General features: G+C 38.5%; 1 protein-coding gene across 7 annotated transcripts in view; it reads left to right on the top strand.

Moving 5' to 3' along the window:
* LOC131041905 (uncharacterized) overlaps window positions 1-21827 on the top strand; it is a 170194-nt gene extending 148367 nt beyond the window's left edge. For all 7 annotated transcript variants that reach the window (XM_057975140.2, XM_057975142.2, XM_057975139.2 and 4 more), the window contains one exon: window positions 21048-21827. In XM_057975140.2, the coding sequence (XP_057831123.2) occupies window positions 21048-21749 (702 nt within the window). In that variant the 3' untranslated portion in view covers window positions 21750-21827. The remainder of the gene's footprint in view (window positions 1-21047) is intronic.
* Window positions 21828-22560: the final 733 nt, after the last annotated feature.

Here is a 22560-nt window from a genome sequence, read left to right as displayed (position 1 = left end):
TCAGCTTAGTTCAGTGACTATTTCTGGTAGGGCAATTCTCTCAGCTTGTTTCCCCATATCCTTGGAGCTTGTTTTGGCTGGTTCAGTATTTGATGAAAAATGGTGTTTTAAATTAAATTATAACTTTAGGCAAAGGTTGGACGATTTATTTTGAAGGGATTGCTTAAGTTATATTGATATCTAATTCATTTCCTTAATTATATATTGGGCGATTTATTGTTGAGGAAAAATACTTTATAAAGTGAAATATTAACAAGGCAAGATGGACGCCTTATGAAGAAATAAGTTAATTTTATAATATATTTCACTTATCTACCTTGGATGCCACATTATGATTTTATTGTGATTTTTATAAAGTATATTTGCTCCTATGAGAAGGTCGATTTGGAGAAAGGAGAAATGAAATGTAATTTCAAAATAATGTGAAGTGAATGTGCATTTGGGTTTGGCATTCATTTGGAGGGAATGTGAATTTGAATTTGGAGACACAAGGTCTATAAATAAAAGTGTTGGGCTCTTGTTTTTGGTATCCAAGAATTTTAATAATGAAATGTTGCCGAAATGCAGAGTGAAAGCTTCGGGGAACGCTTATCTCTTAGCATAGCTTGATTTCTTGCTTGCAATACAACAACTAGTCGAGCCAGAGATTGCTCTTCATTCAGAGGAGTGGATTGAAGATAATGTTGCAGATATATATATTAGATTTCTGAGTTTTGGGAGTGCTGTAGTGTGTTCTTGTTGCTAGTTGCGAAGTGTGTTGAAGTGGATTTTGGGTCGCAGGTCTCAGTGTGTCATTCTCCTCGTTCTGGGTATTTCATCTATCTTTATTTATGGTTTAGGCGATTCATTTTGCAAGTTTATAGAGCTTAAAATGGTGTTTTGGATTTTATTTTTGCAAAATCGTACCTTAGCTGGCCGTACCATGTGGCTGAGCGCTTTGGAATGCGTGCATAAATTATTGGGGTCGGTTTGCCATGTTTTGTTGTCCTAGGAATGATCGCCTACCTCCTAGTGATCATTTGCTATCAGTTTTGTGTCATTTGATTAAGAATTGGGTGAGTTGTGAGTGTTTGTGTGGGAATTGGTGTTGCTAGTTTGTGTGTTTTCAGCGTGTTGGGGGTATATCAGAATTAGAGTTTTTGGTCTTTGGAGTTGGTTTTGGGGTGTGTGAAGAGAAAGGACTTGGTTTCATTTGCAGTTGTTGGTTATGTTATTGCACTTGGTTCATTACTCTTATATGCTATGATTCATATTGTAATGCCGGTAGTAGTACTAACAACAGTTTCTATTGTTCTTTCTTGTCCCACTGCATAAGTGAAAGAGGTTGGCCTTGCCGTCTATCTTTGGTGTTGGTGTAAATAATTATTCATCATGGATATTATTACACCTTAAGTTTACTTAGGAAATGCATTTCATAGTAGTTTGGATATGAGACACTTGGGTGTTTGTGCCACATTGGGATAGTGTGTGTAAGAGAATTTCCACCTTTTATGGTGTTGATCTTGTTACTACTCTATCATATCCACTTATTGTGGAGTGATAATTCCACCTTCGGTAGGTGATCCACCTCATGTGGAATATTTTATTGTTTCTTATTGAGCCACATGTCATGTTTGCGTGCTCACATATCCATTTTGCCTTGCCTATATATACAGGCTCATATTCATTGTATGAACAACTATTGAACAACGATTGATGATCCAGTTGATCAGTATTTTCATCTTGATAGAATACAGTTTATTCCTATCAACATTTTGTTCTCTCTTATTTGTGCTTTCCATTGCCTCTTGATCTTGGCAAAATCTCACATGGCATCAGAGCCATTAGAGTGTCATTGGTTTGCCAATTGAGAGAAATTTGATGCTATTTGGGGTTGTGTGTTTTGGAGCTTTCTATTGTAGGTTATTATTGAAGCTTGATGGGTCAAATCTGAGGTTACCATTGGATTGAGGAGGTCCAAGAAAGTCAGTTTTGCCTTTTGTTTCATCCAAATCGGACTTCGGAGGCCAAATCTAGAGGCATTTGAAGTTTGAAGCTGCGACGAAAATTTTCTAGAAATTATAATTTTGCAGGCAATTTTCAAATAGCGATATCTCACTCATCTGGACTCCTTTTTTCAAGCAATTTTTTTGTTTTGGGGTAGAATTTCGTGATCTGTATAGTGGTGCAGGAGGTTTCTGATTTTCGGATATAGGTTTTATTAAAATTTTGAAATCCTGATTTTTACAACTTTGGAGGCTTCGTTTGGGCTCATATGGACTCCTTTTTAGGTGCCGTTTTTTTTGAAAGTGCATAATGTTTTGTCTACTTTCATAATCTGCCATTTGTTTGCAGTGATTTTGAGTAGAAATTGTACTTTCAGTATTTGGTCATTTTTTGGCCTATTTAGTACTTGTATTTTGCTTGGATCTCAGTTTTAGATCACTAGCAATATTTGTTGAAGTCTCTTATATCGCCTTTTGAGAAGTTGTAAAATTGAAATCGGAAGTCCACTTTGCCTTGTTTTGCAAGTGGCCCATTGTACACGCACTAAGTATAAAGTGCCAAATCTTGATTTTTTTTTTTGGGGGGGGGGGGGGTGTTCTTGATTGAGTAATTTGAGGGGGTGTCTCTTGTGCCTCTTTCTATCTTGTGTTTTTTCCTTTTTGCTGCTATGGGTTCTCCTAAATTTCCTCTCTTAACTCCTCATAATTATGCTACTTGGAAAATTGATGCATGGAGTAAACTTATGGAAAAAGGACTAACTCATTATATTGATGGAACTATTGTTGCTCCCGTCGATCCTAAGGCTGATCCTGTTGGTCACTTAGATTGGCTCACTAAAAATATCATGGCAATTGGTACCTTAAGAAAGTATGTATCAAAGGATCTCATTTTTCATATTGAGAAATGTACTCTAATCAAGGATGCTTGGCAAAAGTTTCAAGACTTGTATGGTCAAGTTGATGAGATTAGGGGATATCAAATTGATAGTGATCTCACCATGTTAGATCCCAAGAACTTTGATACTATACAAGATTATGTCGCTAAGGCAAAAGAGTTGAGGGCACAACTCAAAGATTGTGGCATTGATAAGAAGGATACTCAATTGATCTTCAATTTGATGGGCAGACTTCCACAAGAATATGCAACATTTGTTTCTAGTTTCCAAACCCATAGGATGACAATGGGTTCAAGCTACACAATGTCTACATTTGATGCTTTCGCTGAAATGTTGATGATGGAACAAACTAAGTTGATAAGCATGGGCATTCTTAAGGCTTCTAAGTCTCAAGCATTAGTGGCAAATCAAGGGAACAAAGGAAATCAAGGAAAGAACAACCTGTTGACATGTATTTTGTACACAATCATACACAGAATAAAATACCCAAAGGCATCTTATCCTCTCTTGAATAAAGTCGCTAACTGCTGAAGATTTCGCAAGAAGGATCAGTTAGGATGACTCCAATGTTCTTGTAAGTAGGGTCTCTACATGTGGATAAGCACCAGTGGTCGTTGTGATTTGCTGTGTCCTCAAGGGGCCTTACGTTGCCGAAGATTTTGCTAAACTAAACAAGCTTTCCAAAAAATAACAAAAGGATAGGGTTGCAAGAGGTCTAATCTAGTCTAACCCTAAGAATGACTTCATGTGGACAAGACTTGGCAAGATTCAACCAACTTCAATTTTGCCATAAAATAACAACTCAATTGAAATTGATGCGATCTTCTAAGGTAACAAATGGTTTTTTCAATACATCAAAGATCAAAGACACTACCACGAAGGTACATATCCAAGATACAATAACGATTGAAGGTTAAGTGATTCGAGTATTCTCCAGTCGACCACGCAAGGCGTTCCTACAATCAGCAAGAAGCTAGTGGTTTGGAAAGCGAATCCTACCAAAGATCAAGTCCAACATTTTGTCCTTCGAATTAACACACTACTTTGATCGAGAAATGATTCAAGAAAATTGAACAACCATGAAGATAACCAAGAGAATTGCAACAAAACACCATAACTTCAATATTTCATTGATTCCAAAGTCATCATGTACAACAATTGTTTGAATTCTTTCTTCAAAACTCAATCTTGCTACAAAAGTAAATTGCTTCTAAACTCTAATCTCTCTAATACATCAATAATCTAATCTTCTTCTCACATCTAACTATTATCAAAATGAAATGAAATGAGGGTATAAATAGCATCCTCAATTACAATGAATGGTCCAGATCGAAAGCAAATCAACGGTCAAGATCATGACACCTAAACCCTAATTAGGGTTTGTTACAAATAGCCTCCTTTTATTGCACAACATTAAATGCATAGCCAATTATTAAATTTGGCACGAAAATCTAGGAGACATAGACCAATGACAATTAAGGTGCCATGTCATCTATAACAACCTCTCTTCTAGAATCTTATTCCCTTTCCAATGCTCCTTTTTAGCATATGCAATGAATCTGATATGATTCCCTCGATCTCAGCAATTGGAATCTCGGGAAGATTCTTCATTCTTTCTTCCAAGTGGATGACCTGATCAAATGCATCTAGAAGTGCTGCGTCCCATGTAAGTTCAAGTTCCTTAGTCTTTTCGATCAGGAGCATGGTAGCAAACATCTGGTCCTGTTGCTCATCCGTGATATTGGCGTCCTTGCAAAAGATGACCTTAATCCTATCCTCCAATTCCTGCAAATCCACATCTGTCTCAACTTCGATCCTCCTGCCAAGAATGGTACGTAGTACCTCAAATACTCTGTCCTGGATTGGGTTGATCACCTCCTCAACATGATTGCATCTAGTACTGATGTCCTCGAAGAGAACCTCCTTCATCTGGAGTAAGGTTGACCACTGAAGTAAACTGTGAGGTCCTCCATCCATAATCTTTTCCTGCGCTAAGACCTTCCTCGATGTTTGTCTAATTACTTTCAAGACAGGAATGATAACATCCTTGGTATGAGCAAAAGCGGCTACCGTTATCATCAAATTGTGGATGATCTCAAGAACCTGAATAGCCCTATGAATAGTCTTCATCATCCTTGTTGCAAATTCTACGGCAACTGTATGAGATTTATCCATCCAAGTACTCATACGCTGGACCATACTCCTGAATCTCTCTGCCTCACCAATTGATTGAAGGGGAAGTGCCTGTATAGGTGATCTTGCTGGATCCTGACGTCCTAAAGGCTGATTGAGATGGCTGAAATATGTTCTCCATGCACCGACCTCTCTCTCGAGCTTTCTACTCTTCTCCATTTCTTCTCTAAGCTTGTCCTTCAATGCCTCAAAGGAATCTGTGGCATCATCTAGTGTCTGCTCGGCTGTGGATGGACCTAGCTCAAATGTCTCTACATCATATTCCTCTGCTAGGATCTCACCTTCATACTTGTCTACTGCCGGTGTAGCTATCCGTAATTTTCTGGATCCAGTCTCATCTCTAATCATCTTGGACATCTTGGTAGCCTTTCTCTTCTCTGTCACTTCCTGGGAATGCCCAACAAGGCTCTCTAAATCAATCACATTGTCTTCGTCCTCTATTACGATCACCTTGGTTAATCTTTCCTTCAACCAATCTGGGATAGCTGATCTTGTCTCTTTGACCTGTATTTCCTTATGCAATATTTCTTCTTCTCTGTGAGGAGATGTTACTTCGTCATTATTCTTGTCTTCATGTAACTCATAATCTTGGAGAGATCCACTTGGCGACCCTTGAGGTACCTGTCCTTCTTTATCATTCTGAACCATCGACTCCATAGACTCCTCCACTTCAAGTGTCCTTTTCTCTTGTCGAGAAGATGTACCGGATGAACGATCTCGGCTGGCCTCTTGTTTCTTCTTGGAAGATTCTCTCTTTCTAGGTCTCTCTTTCCTCTTCGAGCCTCTTGGATGGAGATCGCCTTCACTTGCACTTCGAAGGTTGCCCTCACTTGCATTTCTGGGATTAGGATTACCTTCGCTCACACTAGCTCCACCTTCGGCTGGCTTCTCTTCCAAAGTGAAAGTCATAGCTATGCCTTGCTCTCTCAACTTCTGATGCTGCACATCAACCCATTTGCGAGTACAAGACAAGACTGGAGCCATCACAACATCTAGATCCACGACCTCGGGCGCATTCCAATCTAACCTTATTGATTTGCTTTCTTGATCATAGGATGACTGGAGATGTCTGCCACTATCCTAAGCTTGGTCGGCCACTCTGTAAATCTTGCATTTCCTGATGAAATCCAAAGGCAATCTAGAATGCATCTTTCTTTTCACTTCAAGATCGTCTAAGAGATTCATCATAAAATCTTCAATCTGAAACTCATGCTTAAACTTCCTACCGACTGTCTCCTCCATATATCCATGTGGATCAAAGCTTTCCCTCAAAGCAAAGAATGGAAAAGAATACAAAGCTAACTCCTTCTCTGCGTCATCCATGGCTAAAGCATTAGGACATACCTCAACTGAATTGCCCAATATGATAGGTACCGGAACTCCATTTCCATGTCTGTGTCTGAATGCCTTCACATAAGCTGCCAACTGTCTTGTTACCTCAAGTAACACTATTCTGTCTGTCGGATATCTCGGCAACATGTATGGAGGTGAAGGACATCCATGAACTCTGATATAAGTAAACTTCGGAAATTGGATAAACCAAGCACCGTACCTCTTTACTAGTTCTTGTGCATCCTGAGATAATCTGTTGTGAATTCCGCCTTGCAACGTCCTTGTGATGTTCATAGTGAAGGTATCATTAACTAACTTGTAGTTGCTTCCTGGCGGATGATGCAAGTGAACATAGGAATCACAAACTCTGACCTTGCCGGGTCCTCTTCCAATTACTCCTCTGTGAGGTAGTCCTGCATACTCGAAGCTCCTGATCAAGGCATAGATGACGTATGAACTCATGTGGAAGGACTTGGTAGCTTTGAGTCTCCTCAACTGTACGTCCAAGCAATGGCTAATCATTCTAGCCCAATGAATTGTTCCTTTACCCTAAACTATCACCTGAATGAAGTAGAACATCCACTTCTCAAAGTAGAAGGCCTGAGGGGCTCCTGTGACTCGGTTGAGCATTGTAATCAAATCTCTGTACTCCTCTTGGAAATCAATCCTGTGTGGTGTGTTCGGTACCTTGCTCAGGCGAGGACGACTCTTGAGTAACCAGTTCTTGTTAATGATGCTTAGGCAAGTATCTGGATCATCTTCATACATTGACCTGGCTCCTTCTATGCTCTTGTAGACCATATCTCTGTGCTCTGGAAGATGGAAAGCCTCACTTATAGCTTCCTCTGAAAGATAAGCTAAAGTGTTCCCTTCCTTGGACACGATCGTTCTGGATTGAGGATCATAATGACGAGCACACTCGATCATCAACTCATGACACTGTACTGCTGGAGGGAAGCCGGCCGCCTTAATGATGCCACTTTCAATTATCCTCCAGGCGACAGGTGATGGCTTGCCAATGTAAGGGACCTCTCGAAATTTCTTTGTACTGAAGTTGCCCAAGTTGGTATCTCCAATGTTGCTCCACTTCGACACGATCTTGGTCTCCACTTCTTCGGTCTTTTGATCTTCCTTCATGAGAACTGGACGACTGGTGGATGCTCCCGCCTTCGGGGTCGCCATACCTACACAACATTTCATAATAAGTAACTAGATATTGCAATGCATAACATAGATTAGATTAATTTTAGGAAACTTCATGATAAGTCTTTGAGTTATCATTTCCTAAATAACGATTAAGCTATTGAAATTCAAAATTTCAAAATTCAAAACTTGAAGCAATGACGATCACAATTCAAAATTTAAAACAAGGGACCACATCGCCATACCTCACTTGAGAGCTAACACTAAAATGCAAAATGAAGAAAATCGCCTAGGCAAAATTTGAAATTAGATGGCTTTGACGTGATCTCCTTCAAATGAACGTCCTCTTTATCAATTCGCCACCCTTGCGGATGTCTTTGACGTGATCTTCAATGTCCTTGGCAAGTTCGCTCAATATGGAAACTAAGGTTCGCACCTCCTTTGATGATGCTCGCACCTTCCTTTGCTAAATTCGCACTCTCTAAACACAATTCGCACTTCTCCCTTTGAATGGAATTTCGCACCTCTCCTTGATGAAATTCGCACCTTGTAATTGTCTTCTCCAAATCGCATGCAAAGGGATGATTGAATGATGTTTTAAAATGCCATATCACACCCCCTTTATATAAGCGCTTACCTCCTTAATTGCCTCTAGGCCGACTTGGAAATAAAGCAAATAATAACAAAAATTAAATAAAAAAAAACAAGGCTGACTTTTGTAAAATAAACCCAAGCGCTCCATTTTTCATTAAAAATAATAATTAATTAATTAATTGCCATCGTTTTTTAATTAATAAACTCGATTTTTTTTGAAAGGCAAAATCAATTAATTAATGTCCAAGCGCAATTTTTAAATGCTATATAATTGAATTTTTAATTTTGTCGATTTTTAGCATTTAATGAAAATTCAAAAAATGTTTGTTAGCGCCAAAATTTGAAGGTGGAAAAGTACAAACCTCATCGCCCTGGTCCCTGACTGAGGGACAGGAGCGATCTACCATTTTAGCCTGGAATCTCGTGTTTTTGACGTTCAAAATCTCCATCCTTACGTTGAAATTGGCATTTTTGCTAGGAATTTCAAGCTTGATTGACTTGCTTGTGCGAATTAGTGCCTCTTGAGGTGATATCGCCCTGGTCCCTTGGAGAGGGACAGGAGCGATTTTGGTGTTTTCTCCTTGATCTTGCTTGTTCGATCTCCAATCTTCACTATATGGCGAGTAATAACATTGTTTCTTCATTCCACTTTTACTTCACTTGGTCTTTACAAGGCACTTTGATGCTTAAATGGATTATCGCCCTGGTCCCTTGGTGAGGGACAGGAGCGATCCTGAAGTTCTAGCCAAAATTTGCTATCTTTCAAACTTTGTTCTTTGTTCATTGCTTCCCAAAAGATGTCCTTGATCTTGTGTATCCTCGCCTTGTCTTGATTTTGAAGGAAAATAAATGATCTTGTGCAAATCGCCCTGGTCCTTGGCTCAAGGACAGGAGCGATATAGGTTCCTTGGCTCAATTAATGACCCTTTGATGTTTGAAACCTTTGCATACCATCTTCTTAAAACGCCCTAGACCCTGTGCAACCTTGTACAACCTTGACTTGGCGTGAATTTTGAATGAATTAGCAAATATAGTAAATATCGCCCTGGTCCCTGACTGAGGGACAGGAGCGAACTTCAATGCCCTGGGCTCATGCTTGCTTTCATCAACTTGCCATTGCTTTCATCGCGTAAAATGAAGTCCCTTGATCCCTCTTGGCCACTTGATACTTGATAAACCTTCAAAATTTAGGCCTTCATGAAAATTTCGCTCTGGTCCCTGACTGAGGGACAGGAGCGAACTTGGGTATATAATGAAAATTTTCCATCATCTTAACTTGTAATTGTCTTCAAAGTGCAAAACGATGTCCTTTACTCCCTTTCAAACATTCAACATGTGGATAGCAATCCAAACTTGGCCTCATTTGAACACTTTCGCTCTGGTCCCTGCCTGAGGGACAGGAGCGAACTAGGATATTCGGTGCAATTCTTTCAATATTGGCGACCTTTGATACCTCGTTCTTCATTGAGACGCTTCAAAATGTCCTTGCCACCCTTCACCTTGACTTGGAGAGGTTAAAACTTAGAGGAAAGGCAACATAACCATCATATCGCCCTGGTCCCTGGCTGAGGGACAGGAGCGAATTTGTAATTGTAGGCTCCATCACACTTTGCTAACTTCAAAATTTATCTTCAACGGTCTTGTAATGCATCCTTTCATTCATTCATGGCTTAGAATTCATTCAAACTTGGTAGGGAATTGACCTAAGGCAAAAATCGCTCTGGTCCCTGACTGAGGGACAGGAGCGCCTAGGCCAATTTGAGTCTCCTATTGATGTCTTGTAATCTTCAATTTGTATTCAACAGGTTCATTTCACCCTCCTTTCTTGCCTCAAACCTAAAACTTGCTCAATCTTTACCCAAATTTTGCCTTATGAGGAATTTCGCTCTGGTCACTGGGAGAGGGACGGGAGCTATACTGAATTTCGCCCTGGTCCCTGACTGAGGTACAGGAGCGATTTTACATTTTGGTTCATTTTTCCTCTTGTTCGCGTTTCCAAATTATATTCAATTGATGAAATGTATCTCCTTTGACCTCTTCAAATCATCAAGTTGTTTAAATCCTGCAAGGACAAGGTGATGTTTGATTTTGAGCTCCGGTCCTCCACTGAGGGACAGGAGCGATTTTCACTCCTGGGGCATTTCTGTGCTCATGAAATTCTTCAAATTATATTCAACAGGAAGATCACGCCTCTCTTTACTACTTCCAACTGAAAAATCATCTTGATCCTGCAAAGACAGTAAGATTTTTGGAAACGAGCTCTGGTCCTTCACTGAGGGACAGGAGCGATTTTGCTCCTACAGGCCAAAATATCATGATTTCGGGATTTTAATCACTTCACAAGGCAAAAAACAAGTCATTTCCAATGCCCGGGGTCAAATATCAAAATTTTCAAAATTTGGTCAAAATCACTCAATTGGACAAAATTCACAATTTCATCATTCATACTTAGACAAATTTAGACTCTTCATTCAAAAATCCAATTGAAAATAGACCAACTCACTTAGCCCCAGGTGAATTCACTTTATTCAAAATTGCACCCTGCGAGAGGAAGCTCAAAAAAAACTCTCAAGACTGACTGGACTTTGGCCTGAAAACGACAAAACAGAAACCCTAAGGCTTGACCCTAAATCCAGACAATTGACAAACTACCAAAACCCTAAAAAGCAGAGCGAAAGGCGAGCAACAACGAGCAAAAAAAGGGGGGGTCCCCATTTAAATGGGGCGATGTGTGAAATGGTCACAACACAACCCAAACAAGAAGAAATGGCAATCAAAGCCTAAGGACAAAGCATCACCTTCTCCACAACAAGGAGATTCATCCTCTTCCAAGAGGGACAATTCACCAAAGAGGGAGAGACCTACTTGTGCCTATTGTAAAAAGTTTGGTCATGAGGAGCGTCGTTGCCATTCTAAGAAGATTGATGAGCTCACGCATATCCTCAAAAAGCATAACATTGATTTGCCTAATGTCTACAAGAAGGATGATTCATCAACTTCCACTTCCTCACAATCAAAAGGGAAAGGGCAAGCATCCATGGCTTCTACAAGTGGGAAGACTCACTCTTTTGGGACAAGAAAAGGAAAAGCTCTTTGTGCTATTACAAGTCATGATTCAGGGAGATGGCTTCTAGATTCAGGGGCTTCTCATCATATGGCATCTTCGCAGTCTATGTTGTCTACATTTGAGCCTTGCACCATGCCGTAGATTTTGATGGGCAATCATACATACATGGATGTGATTGGGAAAGGATCTATTGCCATCGGGGATAACTCCTTCAATGATGTGTTGTTTGTACCCCATTTGACAAACAATCTCCTTTCCATCTATCAAATCACACATGGCGCAACTAAGAGAATTGTGGAGTTCACACCTGAGTTAGTTTTCATTAGAGACTTGGAGACTAGAGCTATCATTGCAACTGGGGTGGTTGATCATGCATCTCGGTTATATTCCTTTTCAGATTTTGTTGATGATAATGATTTCACATATGATGATTCTTCACATGATGATCACACTTCTTGTGATGGTTCAGATTTTGAGGAGAACTTTGGGTACTTGAACTTGGGGATTCTCACATGTGACCCCGTTCTTGAGCCTTGTGTTTCATCTCTTCCTATTGATATCACATTAGCTATTGCACCTGATGATGCAGATAGTGCGACAATTTTGCCTTCTTGTGATTCAGTGCAACAAGATATTTCATGTCTTCCAACTTTAGTTTCTTGGGATGAGTACTTGACAAACATTGCAGGTTTGTGGAATCCTATCATCTATTTTGTCTCTCTTATTTGTGCTTTTCATTGCCTCTAGATCTTGTCATTGATGATAATTGTCTTCTCTTTGATGGAGATGATCCTTCTTCGATTGTTGCGAGGGAACACTCTGACCCTCTTGTTCATTCTCTACATGATCATTCTTTCGAGGTTGACATGATTGTGGATACTTGTGTACAACAGTTAGAGGAGGTCTCTTTATGTTTAGAGAAGACATGTGAGTCTTTCGGACGTGTTCTACTTTCATCTCCACTAGATCTTGGAGTGCCTTTTTCAGCAGTGTGGAGCAGTTTACCACCTTTGGAGGGGGTATCTTTCAGCATCGACATGGGGACACTTGAGCAGTTTTTAGATATTCCATTCATCATGAGTTTTTTTCATACATCTTCCCTTCATGATTGGGGAGACTTCATGGTACACCTTTGGTTTTGTTTCTTCCTAAGGGGAGGAATGTTGTTTGACGTTCATGGAGCAGTTTCTTCATACATCATCGAGCTTCTATCATTAGTGATGATTCCACATTAAGGGGGGGGGCTACCTAGCTTCTCTTCTTCTCTCATATGGGGGGGACTTTTTCCTCACATGTGGTTTTGTTCCTCACATACTTCTATGAGAGTTCTCTTCTATAGCTTTCATCTCTCTTTTGGGGGAGGGTTTTTTCCCATTGGGTTTTTCTCTCTTTCCCTGCTTTTTGAGAGATCTCATTGTATTGGTTTGCATGCATTTGCATTTGTACATGGGTACCTAACATGGCCTAGTAGCTGGGACCTATATTGCATTGCTTAGTTGCATTGTAGACTTAAGTGCATTCCCCTAAGTTGCATTTAAGGGGGGTGTTGGTGTAAATAATTATTCATCATGGATTTTATTACACCTTACTTAAGTTTACTTAGGAAATGCATTTCATAGTAGTTTGGGTATGAAACACTTGGGTGTTTGTGCCACATTGGGATAGTGTGTGTAGGAGAATTTCCACTTTTTATGGTGTTGATCTTGTTACTACTCTATCATATCCACTTATTGTGGAGTGATAATTCCACCTGCGGTGGGTGATCCACCTCATGTGGAATATTTTATTGTTTCTTATTGAGCCACATGTCATGTTTGTGTGTTCACATATCCATTTTGCCTTGCCTATATATAGGCTCATATTCATTGTATGAACAACTATTGAACAACGATTGATGATCCAGTTGATAAGTATCTTCATCTTGATAGAATACAGTTTATTCCTATCAACATTTTGTTCTCTCTTATTTGTGCTTTCCATTGCCTCTTGATCTTGGCAAAGTCTCACATTTGGAATAGTGATTTCCCTTAAATTGTAATCCATATTGTGCATTGTAAAGATGGTTAGTAGTACTAACAACTATCTAATTGGATTATTGCTCTTAGTCCCACTGCATAAGTGGAAGAGGTTGGCTTTGCCGCCTATTTTGAATATTGTAATACTGTCCTCACGCCGCATAAGCAGTAGAGTTGATTGTAATTTCATTTCTAGTCCTCCCGCTGAACAAGCGGTTGAGTGATTGCATTCTTCAGTTCTTTAGCTTGTCCTTGGTTGGTTTACTGCCAAGTGATTGCATCGTTTTCATTATCCCGCTGTATAAGCGGAAGGGGCTGGCTTGCCGCCCAAAGATTGTAATCATTTTCAGTTATTGGCATCTAACGATCCCCTCGACACTATATGCTCTCACCCTCCCAGATTGGGCTCTCGGTGATTAGAAAGTGGAGGGTTACTTTCAGTAGCATTTGGTTTTCATTTCCTAACCATAACAAGTGTTGTGTTGAATGTAATTGTGGAAAAAATTAAGGGGAATATTACATAATGGACAGAAGATTCTCAGTACTCAGATGATTCCTAATCTTCATATGTGGATGGGAGACTATGACATGGTAGGCAAGTTCTATGTTGTTGATATGGGAGATTATGATGTTATCCTAGACATGAAATGGATGAGATCTCTAGTGGAGTTCACCTTCAATCTGGAAAAATTGGAAATGAGATTTAGCACCAAGGTTGGAAAGTGGTCCTTAGAGGATTTTCAGATGGGTGACTTAGACTAGTCTCACTTAAGAGGATGGAACTTTTGTTTAGTCATGACTAGGCGGAGTGGGCAGAAAAATGTATGATCATGCCTACAGCTACAGAGCAACAGCTTAAGGAGTACCATCCAGACATTCAGGAGGTCATATCCAAACATACAAAGGTGTTTGGAAGCATTCCACCAGGTGTTCCTCCAGAGAGAGGAATAGAGCATGTGATTGAACTGGAGGAGGGGGTGAATCTTGTGATTACTACCCCCTATCATCATCCTAAGGTGCATAAGGATGAGATCGAGAAGGCAATAAAGGAGTTGTTGGAGATGGGGCACATTAGGCCTAGGAAAAGTCCATTTGCTTCAGCAGTGGTCCTAGTAAAGAAAAAAGATGGGACAATGCATATGTGCATAGATTACAGGGTTCTCAACAAAAAGACAATCAAGAATAGGTACCCCATTCCGAGAATAGATGAGCTGAAATACACACAAAGAAGCAAATAAAACATGCACATTTTTTAGTATTGCAACAACCATCCCTTCATTGTGACAATAATTCCATGTTTGTAGGGAAAGAGTATACAAGACGCCCTCTCCAACAGAGTTAAGTGGCAAGTTGTTTCAAGATGCAGAAAAAATAATGGAAGATCAAAAGAAGTGGCAAAAATTTGGATGCACAACTATTTTAGATGGGTGGATGAATGGAAAGAACTACATCCTTAAATTTTTAGTGGCTTTAAATGGTGAGCTGATTTTTTAAAGTCTATTAATGCCTCCAACAAAATAGAGAACATAGAAACTTTGAGCTTGATGTTGGAGGAGGTTGTTTAGAGGTGGGGATACAAAATGTTGCGCAAGTTGTTGCTGACAATGCAATGGCATACATGGTGGTTGGAAGATTGTTCCAAGAGAAGCATTCAACACTCTTTTGGATCCCTTGTGCAACCCATTGCCTTGACAATTTTCTAGAGGACCTGGACAAAATTGATTGGGTGAGATTGATTGTAGAAGATACAAAGAACATAACAAAATATTTATGTTCTCCTATGGTTTCTAACTTGATGGAAGATTAGACCAAGGGGAAAGAGCTTAAAAAAAGGTTGATTTGATGACTGATTGAGACCAATGACGAATCAATCAAAGATTTAAAAAGGTTGATTTGATGAAGATTGATTTGACAAAAAGATTGACAAAGACCCATGACTAATCGATCAAAATTGACAAAGAGATTGATAATGATTTATGATGAAGATTGACAAAGATCCAAAATGATTCAAATCCATTGATAATTGATGATTGATATTGCAAATGACAAGAGATTAGGACAAAACCCTAATCGACACCGATTAGGGTTACAACAATGCCCAATTGATATGACAAGATGATCACGATCATTGATTGAGATTTGAGAGTGATATTGACAATACCTAATTCAAATTGCGAGAATTGGAACCGAATAGGAAAAGAATGCAGAGGAATGACACAATGTTGACAAATGATAAAGATCGAATGCATGACATAGAAGAAGTGTTAGTAATTGCGACAACCCTAAAATAAGGTCACACGAACATGTTAAAGCATGACACCGCATGCGTTGACCGTTTTTAGATGCCTACAATAGGTTTACAAATTTTGAGAGAAATTCCTTGTTTTGTGCTTTTTGTAGGAGGTTTCAACTATTCAGGCTACTAAGACATTCATTTCAGCCACCATATTGCTGATTCAGATGATATTTCAAGTGATTTATGGCTGTTACACTTTTCCATCCTACATACAATTTGATTTATGCCACTTTTTAGGGTGAAACCTGCAATATAATTGGAAGATGGTTGTCTCTCTAAAATCTTTTAATGTAATACTGATTTTGGATTCAAGGCATGTACAGCCATTTGTAAAGGTATGTTGTGACGATAATAACTAACAAGTAACTTTTCCTGCATCTGTTGGGTAGGTTTAGATTTCCAGTTGTTTGCAAGTTTTTTTATTCGCTAACACATGGAATGTTTTCTAATTAATTTCTCCCTGAATATGTGTCTGCAAAACAGACGACACTTTCAATGGTTTACAAAATATTGGTAATGTATTTCACTTGAAATGAAAATGCAATGCTCAGCATAAATCTTGGCTTTGTTGGCACTCACAGCAAGGAATCCTCTACTTTGAACACATACCACTAATTGCCATGTTGCATAGCACAGTGCACACTTGAAGTGATTTCTTAAGAATTCAAAATCGGTAGTGTTGCACAAGGTTTTAGTAGCGCAACATTTGCATAGGCTTGATACATGGTTCATGGTTGTCAGTGGTTACATAAGAATATTTGCATTTGCCTCCCTTTTGCAATGTAGGGAGAAGTGCAAGGAAGCTTTGAGATGTCCCTCAAAAAATTGTTTATTGCATAAAGTAAAATGGCTTCCAACAAAGATGTCTCTGTATCTCTGTTGAACCACCAGACCTCCAACTTTCAATACAGGAATAACATCTATAATGGCCTGTGATGGGCCAACCTCTCCTTTAGCAACATGCAACAAATCTGCTTGGTAGATTGCATTCTTCTCTTTAAAAGTGCAATCAATAGCTCCCAAGATATATGGACTTGCTGGAGAAGAAATTGTAATGTCCCCTTTCTAGCACACGTATGATGATGTTGTCGTTAGTCTATTTTTCCATGGTCCTATAGGCTAACCAGGACATTTAAGGGACCTTGAGGATATTTGGCCTAAGTTTTAGTTGCAGGCAATTTTGAGATGTTTTGATGTGTTTTTGGGATACTTACTATTTATAGTAAGTCAGTTGAGTTAGGTCTGGGTCATCAGTGGCAGTATCATGTTAATGGTAAATGCTCAATATCGATTGGAGATTTTAATATCATTGATATGATTTATTTATGCATTGATAAAGTTATGTTCTTAAGTAAATATAAATATTTAACTTTATTAATGCGAGGACTATAGTCAAGTGGGAAATATTTAAATATTAAAGGTCCCCTTATTTAATAACACATTGAAGACATAAAATGTAAATGGGGAGTAATGTTTATTTATCCCACATTGGTAAAATGAGTGAATGAGCTCTTATGAGAGCATTGTAAAAGATTTCCAAGAGCTCACTTTCAGGCATGCTGGATAATACAAGAAATTGATGAAATTATTTGGAGAGTTTTCTCAAGGGCTTGGAGGATGAAATCCCTCTTCGCTGACAATCTTCACACTGTTGAAAGACAGTCTGGGGATTTGCTTGTGCATTAAGGTAAAATCAGATTGTTGAGAAGCTGTTACATTCATTTATCAATATTGTAGTTAACCAGGGAAGGTTTGATTTGAGAGCTTGAGCCTGAGGATTGAAGTGGGAAGCAGCGAGGCTGATCTGCTGTGCAAGTTGAACATTTCCAGCCATCACAGTGAAACCGAGGCTGCCATACATGCCCAGAACTACATGTTGGAATGCCGTACCATATCGGACTTCCAGCTAGGGTGCCATGCATGACTGGAAGCTGCTATACAGGTCCGTGTTCTCAGTGAGGGTGATGTAGCAGTCATAAACAAAGCAGAGCTGAACTGTATAAGGATGTAGTAGAGTAAAATCTGTTGTATCAGCATTGTGTGAGCTGAGCCAGCAGCTGAGGGTGCCGTACCAGCATTAGGAGTGCCATACAAGACCAAGAAGGGGGTTTGAAGGAGTATACTTTGCTGATGATGTATTCTGAAGACAATATAGTGGTTAGCACAGCGATTTCTTGGTATGCGAAGACTGATATTGATCAATGTATCTATTTGCTGTTAAAGTCTCTTAGTGTTGACAGTGATAAAATAGAAGATTCATGTGTGTATTTGATTCCATATTGCTGAATTAAAATAGTTAGTAGCAATATAGTTCTTGTGTTCTATTCATTGGTACTTGTCAATACTATTCACAACTCCCCAAGCATTTGCAAACTCAAACAAACCAAAAAAAATCAGAAGTTATAGAACAAATCAGCTTGTCACTGAGGGCAGACAGTATAGAAACAATGATCAATAAAGGCATGTTCTTTGTATCTATCCATTCATATATAATTATTGAACATCCATCTTTTCCTCTAATCTTTTAATTAGGAGAAATAGATATCTCTGCGTTTGATTTCTCTTGGTCAAAAAGGGTGTTGTGGAGTTTTTCATAAGTGGGAGGCTTGTAGCACATAGGATTCTTATTGAAAATAGGTGCCATATCATGTAAATGTGGGGAGAGTGAGCTGCATACAATGGAATAACACATACATAAAAGTTTAAAACAAATCTAGCAATGGAAACAATCATCTGTCCCTTGTATTATTGTCAAACAAAGATGTGGATAGAACATTGTATATTTTAGCTGTTGGGGATGGAGGTGTGATCAACTGTGACTTGGTTCCATGCAAATCCAGCATAAATTGTCTTGCAGAGGAGACAGCAACTAAACAGAGAGGAAGCATGAACACAAGAACAGATGCCCACGCCCAGTAGCCTGTGTTCACCTTTCAATAACTCTTCTGAAGTATATTAGCACAGAATACTTCCCACTTAAATAGCTACAAAAACCCACGTGTCCAACTCTGCACCACCTGTCAAAAAAAGAGGTGTGAGCCAAAGTAGGAAATCCTCAGTAGATAATCCGTCAGCCTCATAATTGTCTGTCCTATTGTCCCCTTAACACATCCTTCCATGCATGCTTGTAGTTCGAGATGGTGATAATTGAAAGCCAAGCAAATCTAAGCTTGGGGGTTTATTATTATTTTATAAAGATTTGGTGTTCTAATTTTGCTTTCTAGAACCTTCTATCTTTTAAATTGAAAATTATGCATCCTTCAATCACAGTGATGCCTCCTGCACCTCTGTTTATCATATCCTCCAGAACTGATCTACCTATCTCTGGTGTGTGCTAATTTTTCTGATCCAGAAGATTATTTTCTACCAAGGACAAGGCCAACTTGGATAAGTTCTTCTGTTCTCTTTTGTTCCCAATATTTCTAAACCATTCAAACTTTAAAGAAAGATCTCATGAGGCAACGGATTCCATACAACAATTACATTTAATTGTCTGATTCTGACTGATTTGAAGGGAACTTTTAAAAGAAAATTTGGCAACATTTGGGAGTCAATGCCAAGAATTGAGTCTGATGTGGTTCTTCTAGATTTCTGTGTCATAAGCTTCAGTTATGTTTTTCCAGAGACTCCAAGCCTATCAGAAAACCAGGATATGGGGGTCCTGTTAGGATCTCAACATTTTCCACCAACACCTCACAGCCCAGGACTCAGGGCCCCCATCATTTTCCAGTTTGGGCCATTTTGTTGGGAGATAGTGGTAGGATGGTCTGAGGATGAGGGAGGAAGGGAAGGGGGAGAGGCAGGAATGAAATTTAATAATCAAATTTTTAGTTTCACCCACTCCATTGTTGGGAGATAAGATGGATATAAGGATGCTTAAATTCTTCAATCCAAACAGAAGCATCTTCAATGCATTTTTTCTGTTTACATGCCCAGCATTTTGACATTTGAAAATACTTTATAACAATAATAGTGAATTTGTCAATCCTTAATTATGCCACATTTTCCACCTAACATAAAGATTTGCTATAAATATGTTGGACCTTAATTTTCTGTATACATATATGACGTGTAACTCAGGCAGTGTTCCACGGAAACGTGTTTCCCCCTCCCAAGCCCAAGTCCCCCCGTCCCCGAAACCTATCCCCAAAACATTTTACCTTTGTCCCCCCGTCCCCGAAGCCCATCCCTGCGTCCCCCCGTCTCCCTGTCCCCGAAGCCCATCCCTGTGTAAGAGAATTTTCTAGCTGCTCCATCCATCGTGTTCTGGGTTTACCTGTGTAATTCTCTTGACCTGCTCAGAAGCAAGATGACAAACTGGATTGGCATTGCTGTTCACGAACTGAAGGGCTTTCCTTCCTCTTCATGATTCTTATGTACAATGTCAAAAGATATATGCTGTTAAGCAGAAAATAGACCAACCTTGGGAAAATGTTCATTGATATTTACATGGCTATGTATAACATAATTATTAAATTTTAATAATTATAGTATACATCTGTTTTCCATTCTACTGAATTTCTGTGAATCTAATATCTGACCTTTTGAAGTGTTCTTGTAATCTTTGCATTTATCAATATGAGAGGTAAATTTATTGCTTCAAAATATATAATTATTTTTTAAAACAAGCTGAAAAAGATGGGTTTCTGAGCACTTTCCTCCAAAAATGGCTCGTAAAATTCTAGAATGTCTGTCACCAATAATAGATGGACTAGATAATTTTGATCAACATTTTTAGGATGATACTACATCCGAGAAACAGATAGTAACCTTAATAGATCAAAACACGCCTTGTGTTTCCAAGCACGTTTTGGACTCAGAGCACTTCCCTAAATATATGGTTCATGAAATTGCAAATGGATGTCACTAAAATAGAGTAAACTGGTTAATTTGCCTTAACAGCTGTAGAATGAGCTATATTTCAGAGAAATATAGGTGATCACTAGGTCGATATACATATATGTTGAGAGTTTTTTTGTTTATGGAAGAATATGAGTTAAGGGAGCTTTATTGTTTTCAGAAAAATGTAAAATATTATGTACTATATAGAGAAGGTGGTTGTACAAACGATGGCAACCATGGAGTGTTTCAGACTGATAAGTATGATAGATTTCACTTCATGAAAATATTGCATCATAAGCATTTTATTAGCTGGTCTAATTGAAATCACGCTGTTAATATTACACAATAGCCTTATACATACATCTAGGTTAGAAGTTACTGCACAGTTTACTTTGTTCAATTCATCAGTTAGGTTTAACATGCTTGAATAGATGGAGCAATAGTGATAAGATGAACATCATATAAAATTTATTTATAAAACTTACCTTGACATTACCGTAAAGTCCTAATTGACTTTTTCTATTATTTAATATACACAGTTAATTTAGCAGTTAGGGTTTAACATGCTTGAATGGATGGAGCAATAGTGATAAGATAAACATCTCATAAACTTTATTTATGAAACTTACCTTGACATTACCGTAAAGTCCTAATTGACTTTTTCTATTATTTAATATTTATTAGGTTTTTGATATTTTGATTGGCGGTCAAGCATACAATTTGAAATGTCTATCAAAAGAGTATCAACATACATGCAAGTCCACAGGCTTTATGCTTTGGGAATCAGCTCGTATGTTGTCACCACTGCTAGCCACAAATCCAGATATTTTTTCAGGGAAAAATGTTCTGGAGTTAGGTTGTGGTTCTGCTGGAATCTGCTCCATGGTTGCAGCTAAATCTTCCAAACTTGTGGTTGCTACTGACGGTGATCTAGCAGTGATGGATTTGTTAACTGAAAACATAAAGGCAAATTCCCAACACTGGAGTCCCAGCAAATTGCTTTGTGAGAGATTAGAATGGGGAAACAAGGCACATATAGATGCAGCCAGAAGTCTATGTCCACAAGGTTTTGATGTGATCATAGGAACAGATGTGGTCTATGTGGAGGATGCTATTATCCCCTTATTTGAAACTGCTAAGGCGCTGGTTTCTACAGGGGAAATTGGTATGTTAAGACCTGCTGTCATTCTTTGCCATGTAATTCGACGAGTGCATGAAGGATACATCATTTCAGCCGCAAGTCAATACGGTTTCCATCTTGAAGATAAATGGCCTTCAGATAATGATGAATGTATGAAAAATAGTCTCATTGCATCATGGTTCCCTGATGATAGCTGTAGAGATCTCTTTTTACAAAGCGCATTGAGAATTATGTATTTTAATTAGATAAGGTCAATTTTTCTAGCCTTGTTTCATATATGAAATTCTTATTTAATATTTATTTTTCAGTTAGATTTTTGGTTCTCTTGGTAAGTCTGATGCTCCCTATGATTGAGATGCCTTCTGAAGTGAGCATCTAATTTTCTTTGATTACCTTGAACCATAGTATTAGAAAAATGTGCACCTAAAATGATTTGAAAATTGTTACTTGTATTTTATTTGCTGCTCAAAGTGAGCACGAAATTGGAGACTGTTCTAAATCATCTTTGAGGTTTGCATTGATGGATTCTGTAACGGAAGCAGTTTTGAAGTGCCCATTCTGTTTTTCAAATATCAGATGCTTCATTGAGGTTTCATATTTTGTTGAAGACATCATAGAATATGCACAAACACCAAATCCAGCAAAATTTTGCTATTGCAACACATACGTTTAATAGATTGGTTAATAGTGCAACATTTTAATTTTTATCAATGGGTGTCATAATTATAAGAACACTTTTTGTTGTACACCATACAAGACTTTTATTATTTTGTTTTCTCCAATTCTAAGCAACTCACTAATGCATTTGTGTATTTGTTCAAAACTATGAAAATTTTACTGTACCTGACATTCAAAGTACACGACCCATGGTTTTTCTAATTTTATGTTTTGAACTCTTGCACAAATTTGTAAGGATTCACCAGGATCTGACTTGACTGAAAACTCTCGCACTTCAGATTGAGCTAGAGCTTTGACATAGACAAAATCTATAAACTAATTGCTTACAAACTTAAACACACATTATTTAACAAATTGAATATTGTATAATGCCATTTG

This window comes from Cryptomeria japonica, chromosome 1, assembly GCF_030272615.1.
Source record: "Cryptomeria japonica chromosome 1, Sugi_1.0, whole genome shotgun sequence".
NCBI classification, from domain to species: Eukaryota; Viridiplantae; Streptophyta; class Pinopsida; order Cupressales; family Cupressaceae; genus Cryptomeria; species Cryptomeria japonica.
This window is presented reverse-complemented; position numbering and strand designations above follow the sequence as displayed.